Source organism: Protopterus annectens, chromosome 7.part1, assembly GCF_019279795.1.
Source record: "Protopterus annectens isolate FY-2018-M chromosome 7.part1, PAN1.0, whole genome shotgun sequence".
Lineage (NCBI taxonomy): Eukaryota > Metazoa > Chordata > Ceratodontiformes > Protopteridae > Protopterus > Protopterus annectens.
This window is the reverse complement of record NC_056740.1, coordinates 436,711,639-436,731,085: the sequence shown is the minus strand read 5'-3', so window position 1 is coordinate 436,731,085 and position 19,447 is coordinate 436,711,639. Positions and strand designations below refer to the sequence as shown.

The following is a 19,447-nucleotide window of genomic DNA, read 5'->3' as shown; positions in this document are numbered from 1 at the left end:
TTTCTTTTCTGGGTACCAGAAACAGTCTGGAATAAAAGCCTTGTCCCCTTTGTTCTGCTGGGACAGGCTGAATAGCCTTGATACTGAGAAGAGAAAGTACTTGCTTTTGGGCCTCTGCCCACTCGTTTGTGGGGGGGGGGGGTCTGGCCATCCGCTTGGGGTAGGGAGTGAGTGAAAGTGGAATCTGTATCCCTGGGATGTTTAAGACCCATCTGTCTTGGGTAATGTACTCCCAGTTTTTGGCATGCAGGGCAAGTTTCCCCTCCTAAAGGTGCAAGTACTTGGGCAAGGCTTGGAAGAGTTACGGATAAGTCACTGTGAGATTTTACCATAGGATGGCGGCTTACTACTCCCTGCTTTGGATGTGGGTGCACTCCATTGCTTAGATCTGTTCCTGAGACTGTAGTCTTAGTGGTCTGTTGACCCTGGGTTTGGACTGAGAAGGTCTGGGAGGGACTAGAAAAGACCAGTTTTTTGAAGGCCAATGCCTACGGAATCTAGGTGTACCTGTAAGAAATCTTTAACAGTTTGCATAGATTTAGCTTTTTCCTCCATCCTTTTGAGGACTTCTGCTTTATTGCCAAATAAGACACTCTTGGTTTAATGGTGCATCTAGTAATTTTGCTTTGACATGGTCTGGCAAGGTTTGTTCCTTAAGCCAAGCATGCCTTCTAAAAACAGACCCAGTGACCGCAGCCCTGCAAGATGCTTCTAAGGCATCAAAACCCCATTGCAAAATATGTTTACCAGCTTGGTTAGCAGAATGCATTAACTCTTGTAAATCTATGTTCTGCACAATCAGGAATAAACATAATTTTCTGTTTAATTAATTCCATAATATGTTGCTGATACTTTAACATATGAAACTGGCAATTTAAAGCCCTGATGGCCACAGTAGCAGACGTGTACACCTTCTTATCCCATCTGTCTAAAGCCCTAGAATCCCTGTCCAAAGGGGTAGGGTTTTTGGCTGTTGTGGCCTTAATGCCTTTAGGTCCCAGGGAAATGGTCTCTGAATCTGCAGCAGGATTTTTAGAGGAATTTGTGGGAGTCAGGTACTCCATAGTACCTGTCAGGTTTCCTGGGAGATGGAGGCAAAGTATCAGGAGTAAGGCTGGATTCCAAGAAGACATCATCTACAATTTCCAGAACAGGAGGGATAGCTAGAGGACTGTGCTTAAGCAAGTTTAAAAATTCCCCCGAGTCTCTTTTTGGACTGAGAGTAGTCCTGGCTCACCCAGTGGAAATGCTCTCTCCTTTCACCAAATAAATGGGGCAAGAGTCACTCTTCTCCAGGGATCTCAAACCTAGACTGCGACATTAACAGAACATGCTGGAGAGACAGATATAACTCCTAAAGGTTGCTGCTCCTCTGGAATAAACTCCTAATTCATGTGAAGCAGAGCTCCTCAGTCACCTTATTCAAGCTCAACCTAGACTGTTAGATGGGAGACCATAAAATTACGATGGGGTTGGTACCCATGTACCTCATGGACAGCTGCAGTCGGTGCTGATCATAGACTCGCTCTACGAAGAAAGTACAGTTTTGTACCTACCATAAATGTAGATGTCCGATAGGTATGCATCTGCAGTCCTAACATATGGGTTGTCCTGCCTCAGGCAGCCCTTCGGTCGGCCGGATTCCAAAGTCTGGGTCTGGCCTCGGCTGATGTCGCACTTCACCCGACGTCATAGCTGCTGTTTATTGGGTATAAAGGCATCAGCCGACGCCATTTTCCTCAGTGTTTCTTGCCCCAGATGCCAGGTGCCCTCTAGTAAGGCTAAATTTGGATAAATGCAAATAATTCCAAACAGTAGAGAGCAAACAATATATAAAAAAAATATATATATACATATATACAAACAAATACACCATAACAGATTCCCCCAGCTAGCTAAAAGATGGGTAAATACCCTAGGAGTACCACAGAGGGGAAGGAGGGTGGGTAATCCTGACTGCAGATGCATACCTATCGGACATCTACATTTATGGTAGGTACAAAACTGTACTATGTCCTTCAAGGATGCATCTGCAGTCCTAACATATGGGTAGAATACCATAGCCAAACTGGGGGAGGAGGTACTAAGATAAAGATGGTGTAGTTAAGATCCCTTGCAAAACAGCAGTTGCAAAACCTGCTCGGGATCTAGAGTATAAAGGAAGATTGTAATGCTTGGCAAATGTATGCACGGAGCTCCAGGTAGCAGCTTCTAAAATGTCTTTGGTAGCCACTCCTCGTAGGAAAGCTGTAGTGGTGGCTGTAGCTCTTGTGGAATGAGGTCTGATATTATCAGGAGTTGTCTTTCCATGAAAAGAGTAACAAAAACGAATGCAATTTCCTATCCATTTTGAGATGGTCTGTTTTGAAATTGCTTTTCCTTGCATTCCTGTTGCATATGCTACCAGAAGCTGGTCAGTTTTTCTGCTGGTCTTAGTTCTGTCCAGATAGTAGCGTAATTGTCTGTGCACATCCAAGGTATGTAGCAGTCTTTCCCCCCTGTTCTGTGGGTTGGGGAAGAATGTAGGTAAATGAATCGCTTGGTTCAATGATACTCTCGAGACGACTTTTGGCATAAATAGGGTTGGTTCTCAGAGAGACTCTGTCCTGATGGAAGATAAGGAAGGGTTGTACTGCCATTAATGCCTGTAACTCAGATACCCTTCTTGCTGAAGTGATTGCTAGTAGGAAAGCAGTTTTCCAAGACAAGAATTGTAATTCTGCTGTTGCTGCTGGTTCAAAAGGGGGGAGAGTTAACTTTTCCAGCACAAAGTTGAGGTCCCATGTAGGTAAAGGTGGTTTCCTTGGAGGCTTTACATTTTTGATTCCTCTCAAGAACTGCCTGAGTAGAGGATGAGAGAAGACAGGAGGATCCAAGTTGTATTCTGCTGAAATTGCTGATGCATGAATCTTAATGGAGGAGTAAGACAGGCCATTATGGAACAGCTCTGCTAAATATTCCAGGATGAGTGCTATGTTTGCCAAAGAGACATTTTCTCCATTTGCTGCACTCCAAATGAGGTATCTTTTCCACTTGGCTGAATAAGTCTTCCTTGTGGAGGGTCTGCGTGCCTCCAGGATAATGTCCTTAACCCTCTGAGATAAATCTGGGTTATTTTGTTTTATGCAATATTCCAAGCAGCTAGCTGCAGTGTTTTCAAGTTTGGATGTAGGATCTTGTAGTTGTCCTGTGTTAGTAGTAAGGGACATAGAGGTAGATGCCATGCGTGTGTCCGAGACATGCTTCTCAGTAGCGGGTACCAATGTTGCCTCGGCCAGTCTGGAGCTATCAGAATTACCCTTGGTTGATCCTCTTTGATCTTCAGTAGAACTTTGTACATCAAGGGAAGAGGTGGAAATGCATATGCTGTCAGGTTTTTCCAGCTGAAGGAAAGTGAGTCCACCCTCCAAGCAAGTGGGTGGTATGCTCTTGTGCAAAATTTTTTCAATTGGTGATTGTGTGGGGAGGCAAACAGGTCTATCTGTGGTAGTCCCCATTTCTTTGTTATGGCTTTGAAAATATCTGGATGCAGCATCCATTCGTGAGCATCCGTGGTAGTTCTGCTTAAGGTGCCTGCTAGAGAATTTTCTTTTCCTGGTACAAATCTGGCCTGAAGTTGAATGTTGAGGTTCAGGGCCACATTCCACAGGTCCATTGCCATCCGGCATAGAGGATATGAATGTGTACCTCCCTGTTTGTTGATGTACCACATGACTGTGGTATTGTCCGTCCTTATCAGCAGATGACCCTGTTGAAGGAGTGGTCTGAATGCCTGGATCGCATATTTCACTGCCAGCATCTCCTTTAGATTTATGTGTAGATTCAGCTGGTCTTGGGTCCATAGGCCTTGTATACACTTGTCCACCATGTGAGCCCCCCATCCTAGGTCTGAGGCGTCCGTGGTGATGGTCTGGCTTGGCTGTGGTTTGTGGAAAGGCAAGCCTCTGTTCAACTGACAGGCCTGAGCCCACCACAGGAATTCTTGCTTCAGGCATGGAATTATTGGAATCTTGTTTTCTAGACTGTGCTGGTGTTGAGACCATAAATTCCTTAGGTACCATTGTAACTTTCTCATATGTAGCCTGGCATGCGGAATCAATATTATGCAGGATGCCATGTAACCCAGGGCTTGCAGGACTTTCCTTGCAGTTAGCTGAGTTTGTTTTGTTAATGACATGAAATAGCCTGGTAGTTGCTTTTGCTTTTCTTCCGTGAGAAAGGCCATCTGAGTTGATGTGTCCAGTTCTGCCCCCAAGAATGTTATCCTTTGGGATGGTACTAGTCTTGACTTCTGCATGTTGACTGTGTATCCCAAGGCTTGCAACAGTTGTATGACATTTTCCAAATCTTTTGTTAATTGTGCCTTGTTGTCCGCTTGTAATAGGCAGTCGTCCAGGTATGGGTAAATTTGAATTCCCTGAAGCCTGCAATGAGCAATTACTGATGCCAGGCATTTCGTGAATACTCTGGGCGCAGTAGATAAGCCAAAGGGCAATGCTGAGAATTGATAATTCTCTGATCCTGCAAGAAATCTGAGGTATCTTCTGCAATCTGGTCGTATAGGGACGTGCAGGTATGCCTCCTTGAGATCTAGAGTCACCAGCCAAGACTCCTTGCCCAGCATGGGAAGAAGCAGCTGGAGGGTCAGCATTTTGAATTTTGGAACAATGAGGCATGTGTTCAGTGCGGACAAGTCGAGAATAGGTCTCCATTGATTTTCTTTCCTTGGTACCAGGAAAAGCCTGGAGTAAAAACCTTGGCCTTGTTCCATAGGTGGCACCTTTTCTATAGCTCTCATCCTTAGTAAGTTGTTGATTTGTCTTAGAGCGTCTGTTTTTTGGCTTGGTGGTAGGTTTGGCATTCCCCTCTTTTTTGGTAGAGTGTGGAAGTGAAACCTGTAGCCCTTGTCTATTGTTTGTAAAGTCCATTTGTCTCCTGTAATGTAATGCCAGTTGTCTGAAAATAAGGCTAGCTTTCCGCCCAAGGGAGCTTCCAGTTGTTCCCTGGTAGGCGGTATCAGAGCCAAGTCATTGTGTCTGTCCTGTGGAAGTGGTTGTAGTTGAATCTGTGGCAGTACTTCTCTGATTGGTAGGTTGCTACTGACGTCCCCTGTAGGCACCCCTAGATTGATTTCTGCCTCTCTGTGCTCTGGAGCTGTCTGGAAAGGACCAATTCTTCGAAGGCCAATTTCTGCTAAACCTCGGAGGTTAGACCTGTAAGAAATCCTTGACTGTTTGGACAGATTTTGCTTTTTCTTCCACCTTCTTCAGAACCTCCTGTGCAGGGGAGCCAAACAAACTTTGTTTCTCCATGGGAGCATCTAGGAGTTTTGATTTAACATGGTCTGGTAAAGATTGTTCTTTTAACCATGCATGTCTTCGAATCACTGTTCCAGTCATAGCTGATCTAAAGGAAGCCTCCAGTGCATCATAGCCACATTTTAAGAAATGGTTACTGACCTGCTGAGAGTTATGTACCAAATCCTGAAGAGACTTGCGGTCTATAGGTTCAGGAGAGGACAGTTTTTTATTTAGCTGGTCTAACAAAAATTCCTGATACTGAATCATGTGAAATTGACAGTTTAAGGCCCTAGCCGAAACAGCAGCAGAAGTATAAACCTTTTTACCCCATCTCTCTAATGCTCTAGATTCCCTATCAGAGGGAAGAGGGTTTTTGGCAGAAGCAGCTGCCACACCTTTCGGGCCCTGTGAAATGGTTTCGGGATCTGCAACAGGAGCCTTATACAAATGGTAGTGTGTGTCCGGGACCCTGTAATATCTATCAGGCTTGGCAGGGGCCGGAGGAAGAGAATCAGGAGCAGTACAGGCATCATTAAATGCATCATCAACTACTGTTAGTACTGGAGGAATGGCTAAAGGCCTATGCTGTGGTAAGTGTAAAAAAAGTCCTTAGCCTTTTCCTTGAATCTGAAAAATCCTAGCCCTGCCATTGGAAATGCTCCCTCATAGCATGTAAGGTTTCCCCAAAAGAAAATTCCTCAGGAGGAGAAGCAGAAGGGATGGAGTCTTCTGCATCAGAATCCTCATAAGGAGAATATGGGCCTTCCTGAGGGTCTGTAATGTCTGAGTCCTCCGAGGAATAGTCTGTAGAGACAGGTTCCGGGGGTTCAGTCCTAGGCCTCTTATCTGAAGGGGGCTGAGAGGCCCTGTCTGGGTGAGGTTGTGATCCCCTGATCAAAGAAATGAGATCCACAGCCAGGCTGAGTATTTGTGAACTAGAGGTAGGCCTATGTGGGGTAGTTTTAGCAGGTAAGGCCTTAGAAGATTTAGCTGCTTTAGCCCTGGCAAAAGCCTTGATGGACATAGAAGCAGGGGGTCTAGCAGCCCCACGTGCAGGGGTAGATATGTCTAACGGAAGAGTATCCGACAAATCCTGGGTGCCTGCTTCTGTAGCAGTAATATCAGTAGCAGATTCGACCATGGTCTGTGAGGCCTTGGCTATAGGAGGCATGCTTTCGGCCGAAGGAAGAACATAAGACTCTGTTTCAACCGAAACAGAGACACTCGCGGTTGGCCTAACCGCGATTTCAGCTGAAACTGTGGACCGCGAGTATCGGTCCTTTTCCTTGCGCTTTTTAGCTATTTGTGTAGTCGGAGTCTCCGACGGCATTTTGCAAGCAAAAGCGGGACCAAAAAACTCCTCTGCAAACTCCGACCGACGTCTAAGTGTCCGTCGGTTGAAGGAAGCACAGGCTAGACAAGCTGATACGTCGTGGTCTGGGCCTAAGCAAGGAAGGCAGTAAGAGTGGAAATCCTTATGAGGTATTTGTTTCCCACAAGTTAAACAATTATTTACTTTTTCTGACATCAGCTGAGGCAAGAAAGAGTCCCCAACGGGGTACTTAGCTTTTTAGAAGTCTTCGGTAGTAGAAATCTCTGGATCTGACCGACCGGCACTTGCGAACAGCTTCTGCTTCGGGCACCACGCGGCAAGAAAGACTGAGGAAAATGGCGTCGGCTGATGCCTTTATACCCAATAAACAGCAGCTATGACGTCGGGTGAAGTGCGACATCAGCCGAGGCCAGACCCAGACTTTGGAATCCGGCCGACCGAAGGGCTGCCTGAGGCAGGACAACCCATATGTTAGGACCGCAGATGCATCCTTGAAGGACATCAACCATCTAGCCAAGGTCAATTAGTGAACACTGGTAAAACATGGCTAGGCTTGTAAAGGCCCTAGGGCCATTAACCTAGTAACCTCCAATGAACCTGTGTTGGATCTGTCTCGTTTCTTTAGTCTGTTCGTAAAAGTTCCAAAATTCGGAGTTTTCCTCTGCCCATCCTTCTACACTATGATGATCTTCGTGTTTCACTGTTGCAGTCATCACATCTGAGTTATCTGCCCAAATGTGGTGGGGAAGCAGAGGGAAAGGAATCCCCTGCATCAGAATCCTCATAGGTAGATAAGGGTATGTCCTGGTAATCAGAAGGGTCAGAGGCATCAGACTCCTGATCTGAAGAATCAGAAGGAAAACCAGTTCTTGGTCTTTTTGAGGGGGAAGACTGACTTCCCCTAATTAAAGTAATTAGGTCTTCAGCCATTCTAAGCATTTGTTTTTGTGGCATGTGGGCCTGAGTATGCGCTTTGGTCGTTGGTTTTCTAGGCGTAGTGTGAACTTTAGGCCTGAGAAATTCTGTATTTTTGGTTTGAAAAGTCGTCAGTTTAATATGAAAATCGGAAGGACTGAATACACCCTCAGAAGCTGGTGAATAGACAGCGGCTCCGGACCTATCCAAGGTAGAGACATCCACAGGTTCCATGGTTGAAGAAGCATCTCACGGCATACCGGACACCGAATGGGTCTCAGTAGAGACCTGCGAATCTGTAGAAGTGGGTATCAGGGGCTGTGAAAGCACCCGAGTACCAGAGGACTGGCAACTAGCTTAATGGTAGCATCATCGGCAGTTTTGGACATATGCGGTCTTGTCTTTATCCTTACATTTTTTTGGAAGATCAGTAGTCAGATGGCTTATCAAAGCCATTTCGGAATATAGAGATAGAGAGCGAAAGAATTTAGTGACAAAAATAGCCTGATGACGAATAGTTCAGGCGTTGAACAAGGCATAAAACCGACAGCGAGGGACGTCGTGGTCTGGGCCTAAACAGGTGACGCAGTAAGACTGAAAATCTTTGTGAGGTATTTGCTTTCCACAGGCAAGACAATTAATTTTTTCTGATATCAGTTAGAGCAAGAAAAAAGGATCCCAAACGTGGTACTTATCTTTTAGAAAACTTCAGGTCTGAAACTCGAAAAATGAAAATTTCAGGAGGCGGACGACTGGCACTTGCGAACTGCCTCTGCTTCGGGTACCGCATGGCAAGAAAGACTGATGTAATGGTGTCGGCTGCATGCTTTATACCCCTGACGACCTGACGTCATGGAAGAAGTGACAGTATCCGACGCAGAAATCCCAAGATCCTGGTATTCAGGCCGACAGATGGCTACACCTGCAGGCAGATAACCCAAATGTGATTACTGCAACAGTGAAACACGAAAAACATCAGTGTGGAAGGATGGGCAGAGGAAAACTCCGAATTTTGGAACTTTTATGAACAGACTAAAGAAACGAGACAGACCCAACATAGGTTCATAGGAGGTTACTAGGTTAATGGCCCTGCCTTTACAAGCCTAGCCATGTTATACCAGTGTTCACTAATTGACCTTGGCTAGATGGTTGTTCTTCGTAGAGCGAGTCTATGATCAGCACCGACTGCAGCTGTCCATGAGGTGCATGGGTACCAACCCCATCGTGAGTTTATGGTCTCCCATCTAACAGTCTAGGATGAGCTTGAATAGGGTTACTGAGGAGCTCTGCTTCACATAAATTGGGAGTTTATTCCAGAGGAGCAGCAACCTTTAGGAGTTATATCTGTCTCTCCAGCATGTTCCGTTAATGTCACAGACTAGGCTGAGATCCCTGGAGAGAGTGACTCTTGCCCCATTTATTTATTTGACATTTGTTGACTGGGATAGTCCGACTGGGCATGTGCCCTTTTTCAGCAGAGGCCTGGGGAGAAAATCTCCGCAAAGAACATATACAGTGCAAAATATGCAAGAAAATGTACATATCACAGAATGAACTAGAAAATAAAAAGTAACATACAAGGATATAATATATAATTCAGATTTAGCTAGAAAACGTATAAAATCACAAAAACCTAAATATATACAAGAATAAGGAAAATATTAAAACATAACAGTACAAGAAAGGGAAAAAGAAAATTCAGAAAAGGAGTCTATTAAAAAAAAGGAAGGTAGTACAGAAGGGGTAGGTAGGAACAGAGTTAGGGAAGAAGGAGAGTTGAGGTAAAGGTCAGAAAAGGTAGGTGCAGCAATAAGTTTAGAAAGAAAATTGAGAAGGGAAGTAATACTAAGAGGAGGAAGAAAGAAGAGGTGATAGTGAAAAAAAATCTGGGAGTAACGAGATTTGTATTTGATTTGCAGATGTGCAGCATTTCCATTAGGGCAGGGTCAGAGACTGCATTGTAAGCCAGGCAGAAGTCGCCTCTCAGCTGCCTCCAGGATACAGGGTACAGTGACAGGGCTTTCAGGATTTTCCATGTAGGTTATGTTTTGGGGGCCCTGAATTTTCTTGGTGAGAAACCTCTGTGGTCTCTCCAGCTGCTGAAGGTGTCTGGTGAGGTACATGCAAAAAGGCAGCATTGTACTTTATTAGTGGTCTGACAAGGGGAAGTACAGAGAGTTGTAACATCCTCAATCTTGGATGCGATGCCCTTACTTATGAGATGCACAACATAGAAAGCTTTCCTCACCACTGTGGACACATGATCGAAGTTTAGACTGCTATCAACCTGTGTTCCCAAATCTCACACCACTGGGTTTGAGCTGGGGAGGGGGGGGCTGTCAATACTGTAATTTTCAGGGACTTCCTCTCTGTCAAAGGAAATAATGCACTTTTAAATTTAGTTTTAGTCTGTGGCTTTGGCACCAATCATTTGTGCTTGTGTATGTTGCCTCTTTTGTAATATGTTATCATTAATTATGGACTCTGATTTCACCAAGTCTGCAATCATCAGCAAACATGGTAAGCAAAAGGGCATCCACTATCACCTGGACTTCAGAGAAACAGATTTCAAACAGTAGAAGGCCCAGCACAGATCCTTGTGGTATGCTGCTAGTAGTATGCTGCTGTTAACTGGTCTACTGGTAGAGGTGGGGAATTCCTAACTTTGACTATGTGTTCCGTTGTTGGTGAGCCAGTTGGCTACCCACATCTAATGATGTATGGGTTAATCCCCAGGTAGGAGAGTTTCTCAAAGATACTCGAGTGAAGGACCGTTTCAAAACCCTTGTCAAAGTCAAGATAGGCAGTATGTACTGTTTTGCTTTCATCCAGGGTTTGGGTGACATTCTCGAAGAAGCCCACCAGGTTCAATAAGCATGAGCTACCCTTAACGTAGCCAAACTGGGTTGGGTCAAGAGTTTGAAGGTCACCTATGTCCTCTTTAAGGTCCATTATGATTCTTTCTACAGCCTTGCAGATAAGGCTGGTTAGGCATACATTTCTATAGTTTCCAGGGTCAGTTGATGGACCCCCTTTGTGCAAGGGGATTACTACTGTTTACCACTCTGCTGGAACAAAGCCAGTGCTGAGGCTGAGGTTAGAGAGAGTGTCATGTGGTTCCACTAGGTCTGGTTTTAGACCATTTAGTAAGCAGCCTGGGATGTTATCTGGTCCCATAGAGGCTGTGTTTTGGTCTTGGAGAGCATGGACATGACCTGTTCTTTGAAAATACTAGGTAGAGAACTGGTGTCAGGTATGCTTTGGGGTCTGGATGGTGGGGACAGGGAGTGAAGTTTGCGCCAAATCTGTCAGCTAGCAGATTGGCAAGTTTCTCAGGTTCAGTATGAGAGGTACCATCCACTATAAGTTTGGCACATAGTTGGGCATTTCCTTTTAGATTTCAGACGTAGCTAAGGAATGTCTTATGATTATCCTTGGCTAGGGATGCTAATTTAGCTTCATAACTAGCTTTAGAGGACTTTCCAGGATATCTGATTTACTTGTTCAAGCTGTGGAAGGCATTCTGCTGCTGAGTAATTTCCCTCTTGTTCTTAATACTCGAGGTCCTCCAGGGTGGCCTGTTTTTTTTTGGGAGGACGTGGTTTTGATCCGGTTAGGTACAGCAGAGTCTATACAGTTGTTTAGCTGGTTACACAGGGCATTTGTCTACTCCTCTGAATAGTAGTCATTGTTGGCTGTGTTAGCCAGGGGTTTCAAACTTTTTATATCACTTACTAGGCTGTAGTTTGCTTTGGAGAAAATGTTTGTTTTTTGCTCATGTGGGGGTGTCAGGTCTGATTGTTTCTTTAAAATGAGACAGACTTATGGTCTGACTTTACCAGGGAGGGCAATGCACAGGGGAGTACTGCAGTGACTTCACATGTTGGTGAGTACCAAGTCTAGGACATCTGTGCCCCCTTGTAGGGGAACAGACTAGTTGTTCCAGGACATTTGCATTGAGAAAATCCAGGAACCTCAGGGCTAGAATGTTTGTGCTTGTGTATGCTGCCCATTCGATGGAAGGATAGCTGAAATCACCCACAACCAAATAATTTGGGTGTATAGTAAGTGACTCTAGTAAGTTCAGGTAAGAGGTGTGCTTCTCTTGGTTCATGGTGGTGGACCTGTGGCCAGCAATGACGTGGTAGGGTGCTTTACCTACAGTTACTTGGATATGGAGTAGCTCAACAGAGTCATACTGTTTAACCGGTCTTGAGGTGTATTTGGCTTTAATGAAGTTGGATACACCTCCACCTTTGGTTCTTTCATGCTCCTTTCCAGGTCTGAACGTTTGGAAGGCATTGTAGCCTTGCACAGTCGGGCTGCTGTCAGAGGCCTTGAAACAAGCCCCAGAGACTGCACAGACATCAGTATCTTCCAAGTTGAAAAGTGCTTCCAGGGAGTCCACTTTCCTGTTTATGCTCCTAGCATTAAGCAGCATAACACTGAGTTTGCCTCGACTGGATTTTTTTTTGCATTGGAAATTTTGTTTTGACATTGCCTAAAAAAGGCACTATGGGGGAAGCAAGTGCCTTTGCCAGTATCTGAAAGCCTAGAGGAGACAGATGAAGACCATATTTGGCAAAGAAGAGTGGTTTGTCAACCATGTCTTTCAAGGCTGACAAACACTGGATCCCTCTGGACTGACACCAGAAGCTAAGCCAACTGTCGAAGTCAATCACTTTTTGTCTATATTATGGCATCATCCTGTGTGAAGACAGAATGTTGCTTAGGGCTAGTGACATACCTACCTGGGACACAATCTGAGAGTTCAGTCATGTCTCGCTTCATGTAGTCCAGAGAGAGATGTCTCAAGTCATTCACCCCCTACATGTGCTATGACAGAGTCATAGTACTAACTGTTGAGTGACTTGAGTGCATGCTTGATTTTACGGATCCTGGCACCAGACAGGCAGCTGACTGTGACCTTCTTGTCCAGCCTGGTGAGGGGGGACATCTGTGAATCTCACTATGGAGTCACTTATGACCAAGACATTTGGCTTTGAAGTGTTTTGCCTTATGGGCTTATTTGCAGAGACACTGGTGTGTGTGTTATGTGTAGTGTACTCTATTTGCCTTGCAGTGTGTGCAAGTGGTTTGCTACTGAGAGGTCTCTGATCTTTTGGTAGGCTTCTACTGAGTATCTCCATGTATATGGGTTTATGTGTTGTGACCTGGTTTTGTGTGTGACAGGTGATGTGTCTGTGCTGAAAACCTGTTTTATCAGTATGTAAATCCAATGTAACTACTGTCTGTATATTTTAACTGTGGAGTTTTTCTCCCTGGGCCTCCGCTGAAAATGGACCTACGTCCAGTAGGACACTCCTGGGCAACAACTGTAAATAAATAAATATTTGGTTTGTTATGTGAGAGAATGGATTCCAAATTCATAGTGTAATTGCATTTTCATTTACTTGTTAGTTATTAACATTTCCTTACCGGGAAAGTCCGACTAGGACAGAGCCCATTTTCAGCAGAGATCCTGGGAGAAACGCTCCAGATGCATGTCTTTGGAATGTGGGAGGAAACCGGAGTACCTGCAGGAAACCCACGCGAATGCAGGGAAGATATGCAGACCACACAGAAGGCACTTCAGCTGAGAATTGGACTGGAGAACCTCTTGCATGAGGTGACAATGCTAACAGCTGCACCACTGCGCTGCCCACATAGATACGGTACTTAAGGGACCCCTGCTATTTTAAATAGGTACAGTGGGATCCTACATATCCACCTGAGCTACCACCAACTCATGCAGACAGAGCTTTGGTTTAACATCTCATTTATGGGGCCGTACTCCCTTATCCTGTGCCACACCTCTCATATATTGCATTTGTTTTAGGATAAGTGGTTGTCAGTATACATGAAGCAACTACTAAATTGCCTCAGGAAGCTGTTGTCAGTCAGGCAGATTCCCAATTCCGTGGATACTAGAAAAGTTCTGGAATAAAATATTTTCTTAGTTGGGATTTTGAAAAAGGTTCTATTAACATCTTAGAACAACATTAAGAACAAATGGGAGGAAACAGAGGAGTTTAATTCTTTGGGTGTAAAAAGGAACTCATAGGGTTGAAGGAAAAGAGTTTGTGTCATCTACATCCATTCTGAACTACTTCAGTACCTAGGAACCTGTTGAGATTTGTTTCTAAACAGAGAAATAGGAGAGGATTGCTTGCCAGTGGATATAGATGGCCAGAATTGGGAACAAGTATACAGTCGTACATTTCTCTTGGTGTGGGATAGAAGTTGGGAAAAGCTTATTTTCCCCCCCATCTCCTTGACACTTTTCTTATAATATTTTCCAGATACTTCTTGAAACTGTCTGAATGATTTCCTAACAAAAAGTGCCAGGACCATAGGGTAGTGCCTGCTATGCTTTAGACTGGCTAACTGAAAATTTTACTTAACCCCCTAAATACATTTTTCTCTTCCATTAAACCATTTGAAGACTTCAGCTAAAGAAGAGCAAAAAAAACTTTATCCAAGGAAGCATTAAGGATCAGCGCCTTTACATCCTCAGGAAGATGTTTGCGCCTACACTAAGTAGGTATCTGTGTAGAACAGAACCCATGGAAGCAACCTGAGAAACTGCATCAGCTACATCATACGAACATTTCAGGGTATGCTTGGTTACCTGAGAAACTGAAGAAATCGTGTTGAGGAGAGAAGACTTCTCAGAAGAAGAGAACCAACAACAATCTTACTCATATCTGCAGAAGATGCAAGCAAAAATTTGTTGAGCCTGACAATCCAACTGCCATAAACGCTAAGGTACAGGATGTACAGACCCACCCCCAGTATCTGTCAAAACTCTTCTATGCTTATTAGAGATAATAGGATTGGTAGTAATTAAATGCTTAGAACTGGTGTCCTTTAGCCAAGGAAATGGCTGTAAGATTTGCAAGAATTACAAGGCAGAAACTTGCGAGTCTGAGGTACTTTATAAAGCCTATCAAGTTTTTTGGGTTCAGGATGTTGACTATCTAAAGATCATGCAGAGTTTTGAAAGCATGCTAAAGACCCACAACGCCAGGAAGTATGGCAAAAGATATTTATTTTCGTTTCACTGGAAAAGGTTCTTCTGCTAGAAGAAAAACAGATCTCCCATCTACAGGAGACCCTCAGGAAATATTCTTTTCAGATTCTGACTCTGATGTTAGGGCAGATCATCTGCAAAGCATAGTCAAAGCCCTCCTCTTCTAATTCTGACAGGGAGTCGCAGTCAGAGAAAGAGGGAGACCTTTTTCTTTTCAAATGAGAAGTGGGTACAAGGACAGAAAAGCTTTGAAAAGCCCCTTAGCAGAGCTATGCCACTCATAACTATGGGCCTCAATTCTGATTCTTCAGCAAAATAACTGAATTCTGATAGTTTTGAGTGTAAAGGACAAGCAAAACTTTACAAGAGCAGATGCCACCTAACAAAAAAAAAAAAAACAAGGTGTGTGGGAATCTTTATATGTTGTCTTCCACACAGACATTTCCCTTTTCCACTACACATAAGAAAAGTTTTCTTCTTAAATTTCATTCAAAAAGGTAAGAAAGGCCCCTAGAGGGGCCCTTATCTGCCCAAAAGCGGAAATCAGCTGACAATTGAAACAATAGAGAGACAAAGACCAAGTCAGACTGAAATCTTCTATAAGAAAACTCTTATTTTTGATGCCCTGTACTACATTCCTTTTATTCCAGCATGCTATCATGTTGCCTTGGATGCACAGTGCGCACAGAAGGCATCCACAGCTTGTGTGTAACTTACAGGCATCTGTTCCTTGGCAGGATACATCCCATATAGCTTTATGCTACTAGAACAGTGATCTAATTATGAAGACCCATTTGACGCACTCATGACGACTTTTCACACTCTTTTGCAAAAGGAACTTGCATTGCTCTGTGATGGAAACTACAGTTACTGTTCTACTGAACAGTATAAGAGATCAGGAGGACCCAGCAAATTTCATTCTGATATCCCCCCCCCCTTCATTTTTTGGTCCCCCTTGAAATATAATTTTCACTGGTCCAACCCCCAGAGCCCTACATTCCACGTCAGACCTTCCAACTTGTCTCCTACTACCTCCATCCCCAACTTACTCTGGTATGGCCAGAGCCAATCATGGATCCTAAGGACATACTGGGGGCTCATTAGTCTCTGCTTCCACCCTGGGGGGGGGGGGGTTAGAGTCCCTAACCACTTCTTCTGACACCTGCTGATTCGTCCAAGGGCAACTCTCCTCTTTACAGTGTGAGTCATCAACAAATGCCCTCCCACCCAGTACAGGCATGTTTCATCCCTCCCTGCTGCTCTATCAGGTGCCCAAGCTGCTAATCGAACTGTAGTCAACTAGGCTGCAGTTAGGGATTTCACTCTGCCACCTATCTTTCAACCAATACCCTTAAGCAATGCCAATGGAAATTATCAGTAAGCGTGTACTCTGCTGTATGTCTGAAGTGATTACAATAACATGTTTACACTTCAAACAAAACAAGGGCTGTGTGGAAGAGAAAAGCTCAAGACCAATAGATGCAACAAAGAGGAAAAAAGAAGCTTTCTCAACAGCACAAATACAAAAACAATTATGACAAAAAAGTATCAGACTAAGAACATGGATCCCATTTAAGGTAGGTAACAAGATAATTTCCATCCTACTTTTTTCATGAAGCATTTGCTCATCAAAACTGCTACCTGACCGAGAAGTGGTATGACTTTTTTTCCAAATTAGTATGAAGCATTCTACACAACACTGTACACATCCCATTTAGTTAGGGGATTAATGCTAAAAAAAACCTTTCAAAAATGTATTCTATGCACACTTTGTCATGCTGAGGTACTACGTGCTGTACATCAGGATTTATACATCTGAGAGACATTTCCTTGATCTGCTTCCAGAAGATCCAAACACATTCTGTAGTGAGGCCTATAGCAACGACAATGTCCAAGGCAAAATGTTGTCCCTATCCAAAAGCAAGGACATTTTGGCATTTCACAATGTAAAGGACTAATAGCTTCCTCTTCAGTCTTAGTGCTGTTTTCTTGCTCTAACTTTGTCTGGTCAAGCCTCTTTAGGCAAAATCTGCCATGTTACCTATTCAAATTATACTAACGAGTGCTTAGAGTGAACACTGCTTGTGAAAGAACTGCTTTTAAGCAAATGTTGAATGGATAAGCCTCTTTCAATGAACAAGTCTGAATGCCTAATCAAACTTCCCATGCAGGCTGTGACCTTTTCTTTTATTTAAAATGGTTTTGTCTCTCCAACCCAGAAATGACATCAAGCCTCTCTCATGAACCTTACTGACCCATCCATTCCTCCCAGGAGCAAAAGTCTGCCAAGCTCATTTGTTCCCACAGACATGACAGACCGGTATCACATGGTACCAACCACTACAGACATTTTTTATGCCTTTAACTCTTGCCTTCCTGGCTGCACATGACATCCCCAATGGTCTGTCTCACAGGTGTCACACAAAACAACCACAAAATAAAATAAACCACTTAGTGCAAGCCCAGCTGTCTGTGACCTCTCTCTCCAGACCAACCTGGCTGAGCTGGTAAAATTGATCAACTTACCGAATATTAGCTGGCATGGGAAGAGGTGTAACTGGGCCATTAGTCGAATCTGTGTCATGTGAAGCAAGAGTCAGGACTTTATCCCTTCTTACTAATGGAACTGACCCATAGGTTGTGCATTTAATGTCTTGTACCCTACACTGAATTTACACAATTCTTGGTAAGTTAGAAACTTCAGACATCGAAGCATATTTGCTGAAATAAGCTCATCTAGTTGGAACTTCCTACAAAGCCAACTGGTTTCACAGCCAAAGACCAACGAATCACTACACTCTAATAAGTAACATTTTAAATCAGTCTCTACAAAGATGCAGCTACTAAGTAACCTCAGCATTACTCAACCGCTTATCAATTGCAAAATGTCTAATTTGTGTTTCTGGTAGTGTATCCTTCACTTAATCATGGATTTGCTACAAATACAATCTCATTTTTCACCCATACTAGAAAACCTGTCCTCTAGCTGTCAAATACTACCTTTTCTCAACACTGGCATAGATGCCTTAGGTCCCACTACAAGTAGCTAACAGCAAGCCCTTTTTTAAGCTAATTGCCCCACCATGCAACCGTTTATAAAGCTTGTGTTATGAATTTCATTGGACTAAAGTTGCACTGCAGTGACTGACGCAGTTATTCAGGACATCCAACTCAGATGATCCCGTATCACAACAGTCATTCATGTAACAAGACATGCAACTCTCTTTTCCTCAACTGGTGTGGGGCTCGCATCTCTCCTTTACAAAAGTTGGACAAGAGGACTTGACTCAGGAGTCACCCAAAACAAAAATGTTCAATCAGTTGTTTTCAGCATAAGATGTTAACGCAGGTTGTAAAAAAAAAACAATGAAATAAAGTAATTAGCTTTTTACCAGAAGGTGCTCCAACCCAAGCCAGTCCAAGAACACCATCGTCAAAATCACGATCAGTAAACACATAAGCCAAGCAGTAGTCATCGTGGTTTTGCTCAGAATTTAATTCCAAAAATTTTTCAACACCAATATTAGGAAACCTGAAGGGATTTGTAATCTCTCTTTCATCACTGGTGGTGTTAATCTGGAAGACATTAACAAATGCTTTAGTTGCACATCATACACAAATAAATGTGACCTTCCAGAAAAACTAAGGCATAGAAGTATGACAAACTTTTTGGCAAAACAAATCAAAAACCTCTACTACATTCTCATCATACCTCAACCAATTTTAAAATCTTAAAAGTACTTGGGAAGAAAAACTCATAACTGGTATTAAAATGGCCACTCTTTCATCTCTTTCCCCTTCTACTGTGAGCAGACTGCTATGAAAACACTCCTTTATAACAGTGCAAACATTGTTTCTAGACTGGCGAACCTCTGACGTGTGTCAAAGGAGATACGCCACAGCGTTTTGGGTGAGACACCAGTGATCAACACCCAAGTTATCAAAGACACCGCTTTTGCATTCATTGCTCATGTGAAGTACACTGAATTATTTTGCGCCAGGAGCTTTTGACACCTCAAACCCAAAATGTTCGTCATCACTGATTTAGAGGCACCTCAGCACCAAATTAATACCATTTTTTCACAATGCCCACAAAACCATAAGCGGGACAATGGTGCTGTTAAACCTCCTATAGCTCAACAGTGTAGCTTTCATTGTGTAAATATGAATAAAAAATAAAACCAGAAAGCAGTACAGTGTAACATCTGTTTCTGTCCATGCAAATTACTCGGTTTGCAATAAAAAGTGCAAACCAGTAGCTATATACCAGTACGTCTAATTCAAAAAGTACAGTTTTGTACCTACCATAAATGTAGATGTTCGAAGATCCACATTGCTGCAGTCCTAACACTAGGGTAGTCCGCTGTCCCAGTCGGCCCGAATACCAAAGTATATGGCTGACGTCGGTCAAGGCACATTAGTCTGACGTCAGGACGTCAGGGTACAAATGCGCATGACCGACGTCATATCCTCAGTCTTTTCTTGCCCCAGATGTCAGAAGACCCTAAAAAGATAAGGCCAAAACCAAAAAACACCGAACACTCTTGTACCCAATATATATACAATATATACAAATTTACAAAGGTACAACCCCACCCACACAACCACCCCTAAACACAGAGGGGAAGGAGGGAGGGTAAATTGGACTGCAGCAATGTGGATCTTCGAACATCTATATTTATGGTAGGTACAAAACTGTACTATGTTCTTCATCCCACATTGCTGCAGTCCTAACACTTGGGTAGAATCCCAAAGCAGAGGTAAGGGAGGCTGGCAAAACATAAGGAAGCAGGGGCTGTCAACATGCCCTGCAAAATAGCCGTGGCAAAACCAGCCCTGGATTTAGAGTAGAGAGGAAGGTGGTAG

The 19,447-nt window shown here is 43.6% G+C and overlaps 1 protein-coding gene across 1 annotated transcript in view; it reads right to left on the bottom strand.

The window, feature by feature from the left end:
• ADAM10 (ADAM metallopeptidase domain 10) overlaps positions 1 to 19,447 on the bottom strand; it is a gene marked incomplete in the record, with an annotated part of 1,900,398 nt that overhangs the window by 1,027,451 nt on the left and 853,500 nt on the right. The window contains 1 exon segment of the mRNA XM_044078896.1: positions 17,974 to 18,157. Within this exon segment, the coding sequence (XP_043934831.1) occupies positions 17,974 to 18,157 (184 nt within the window).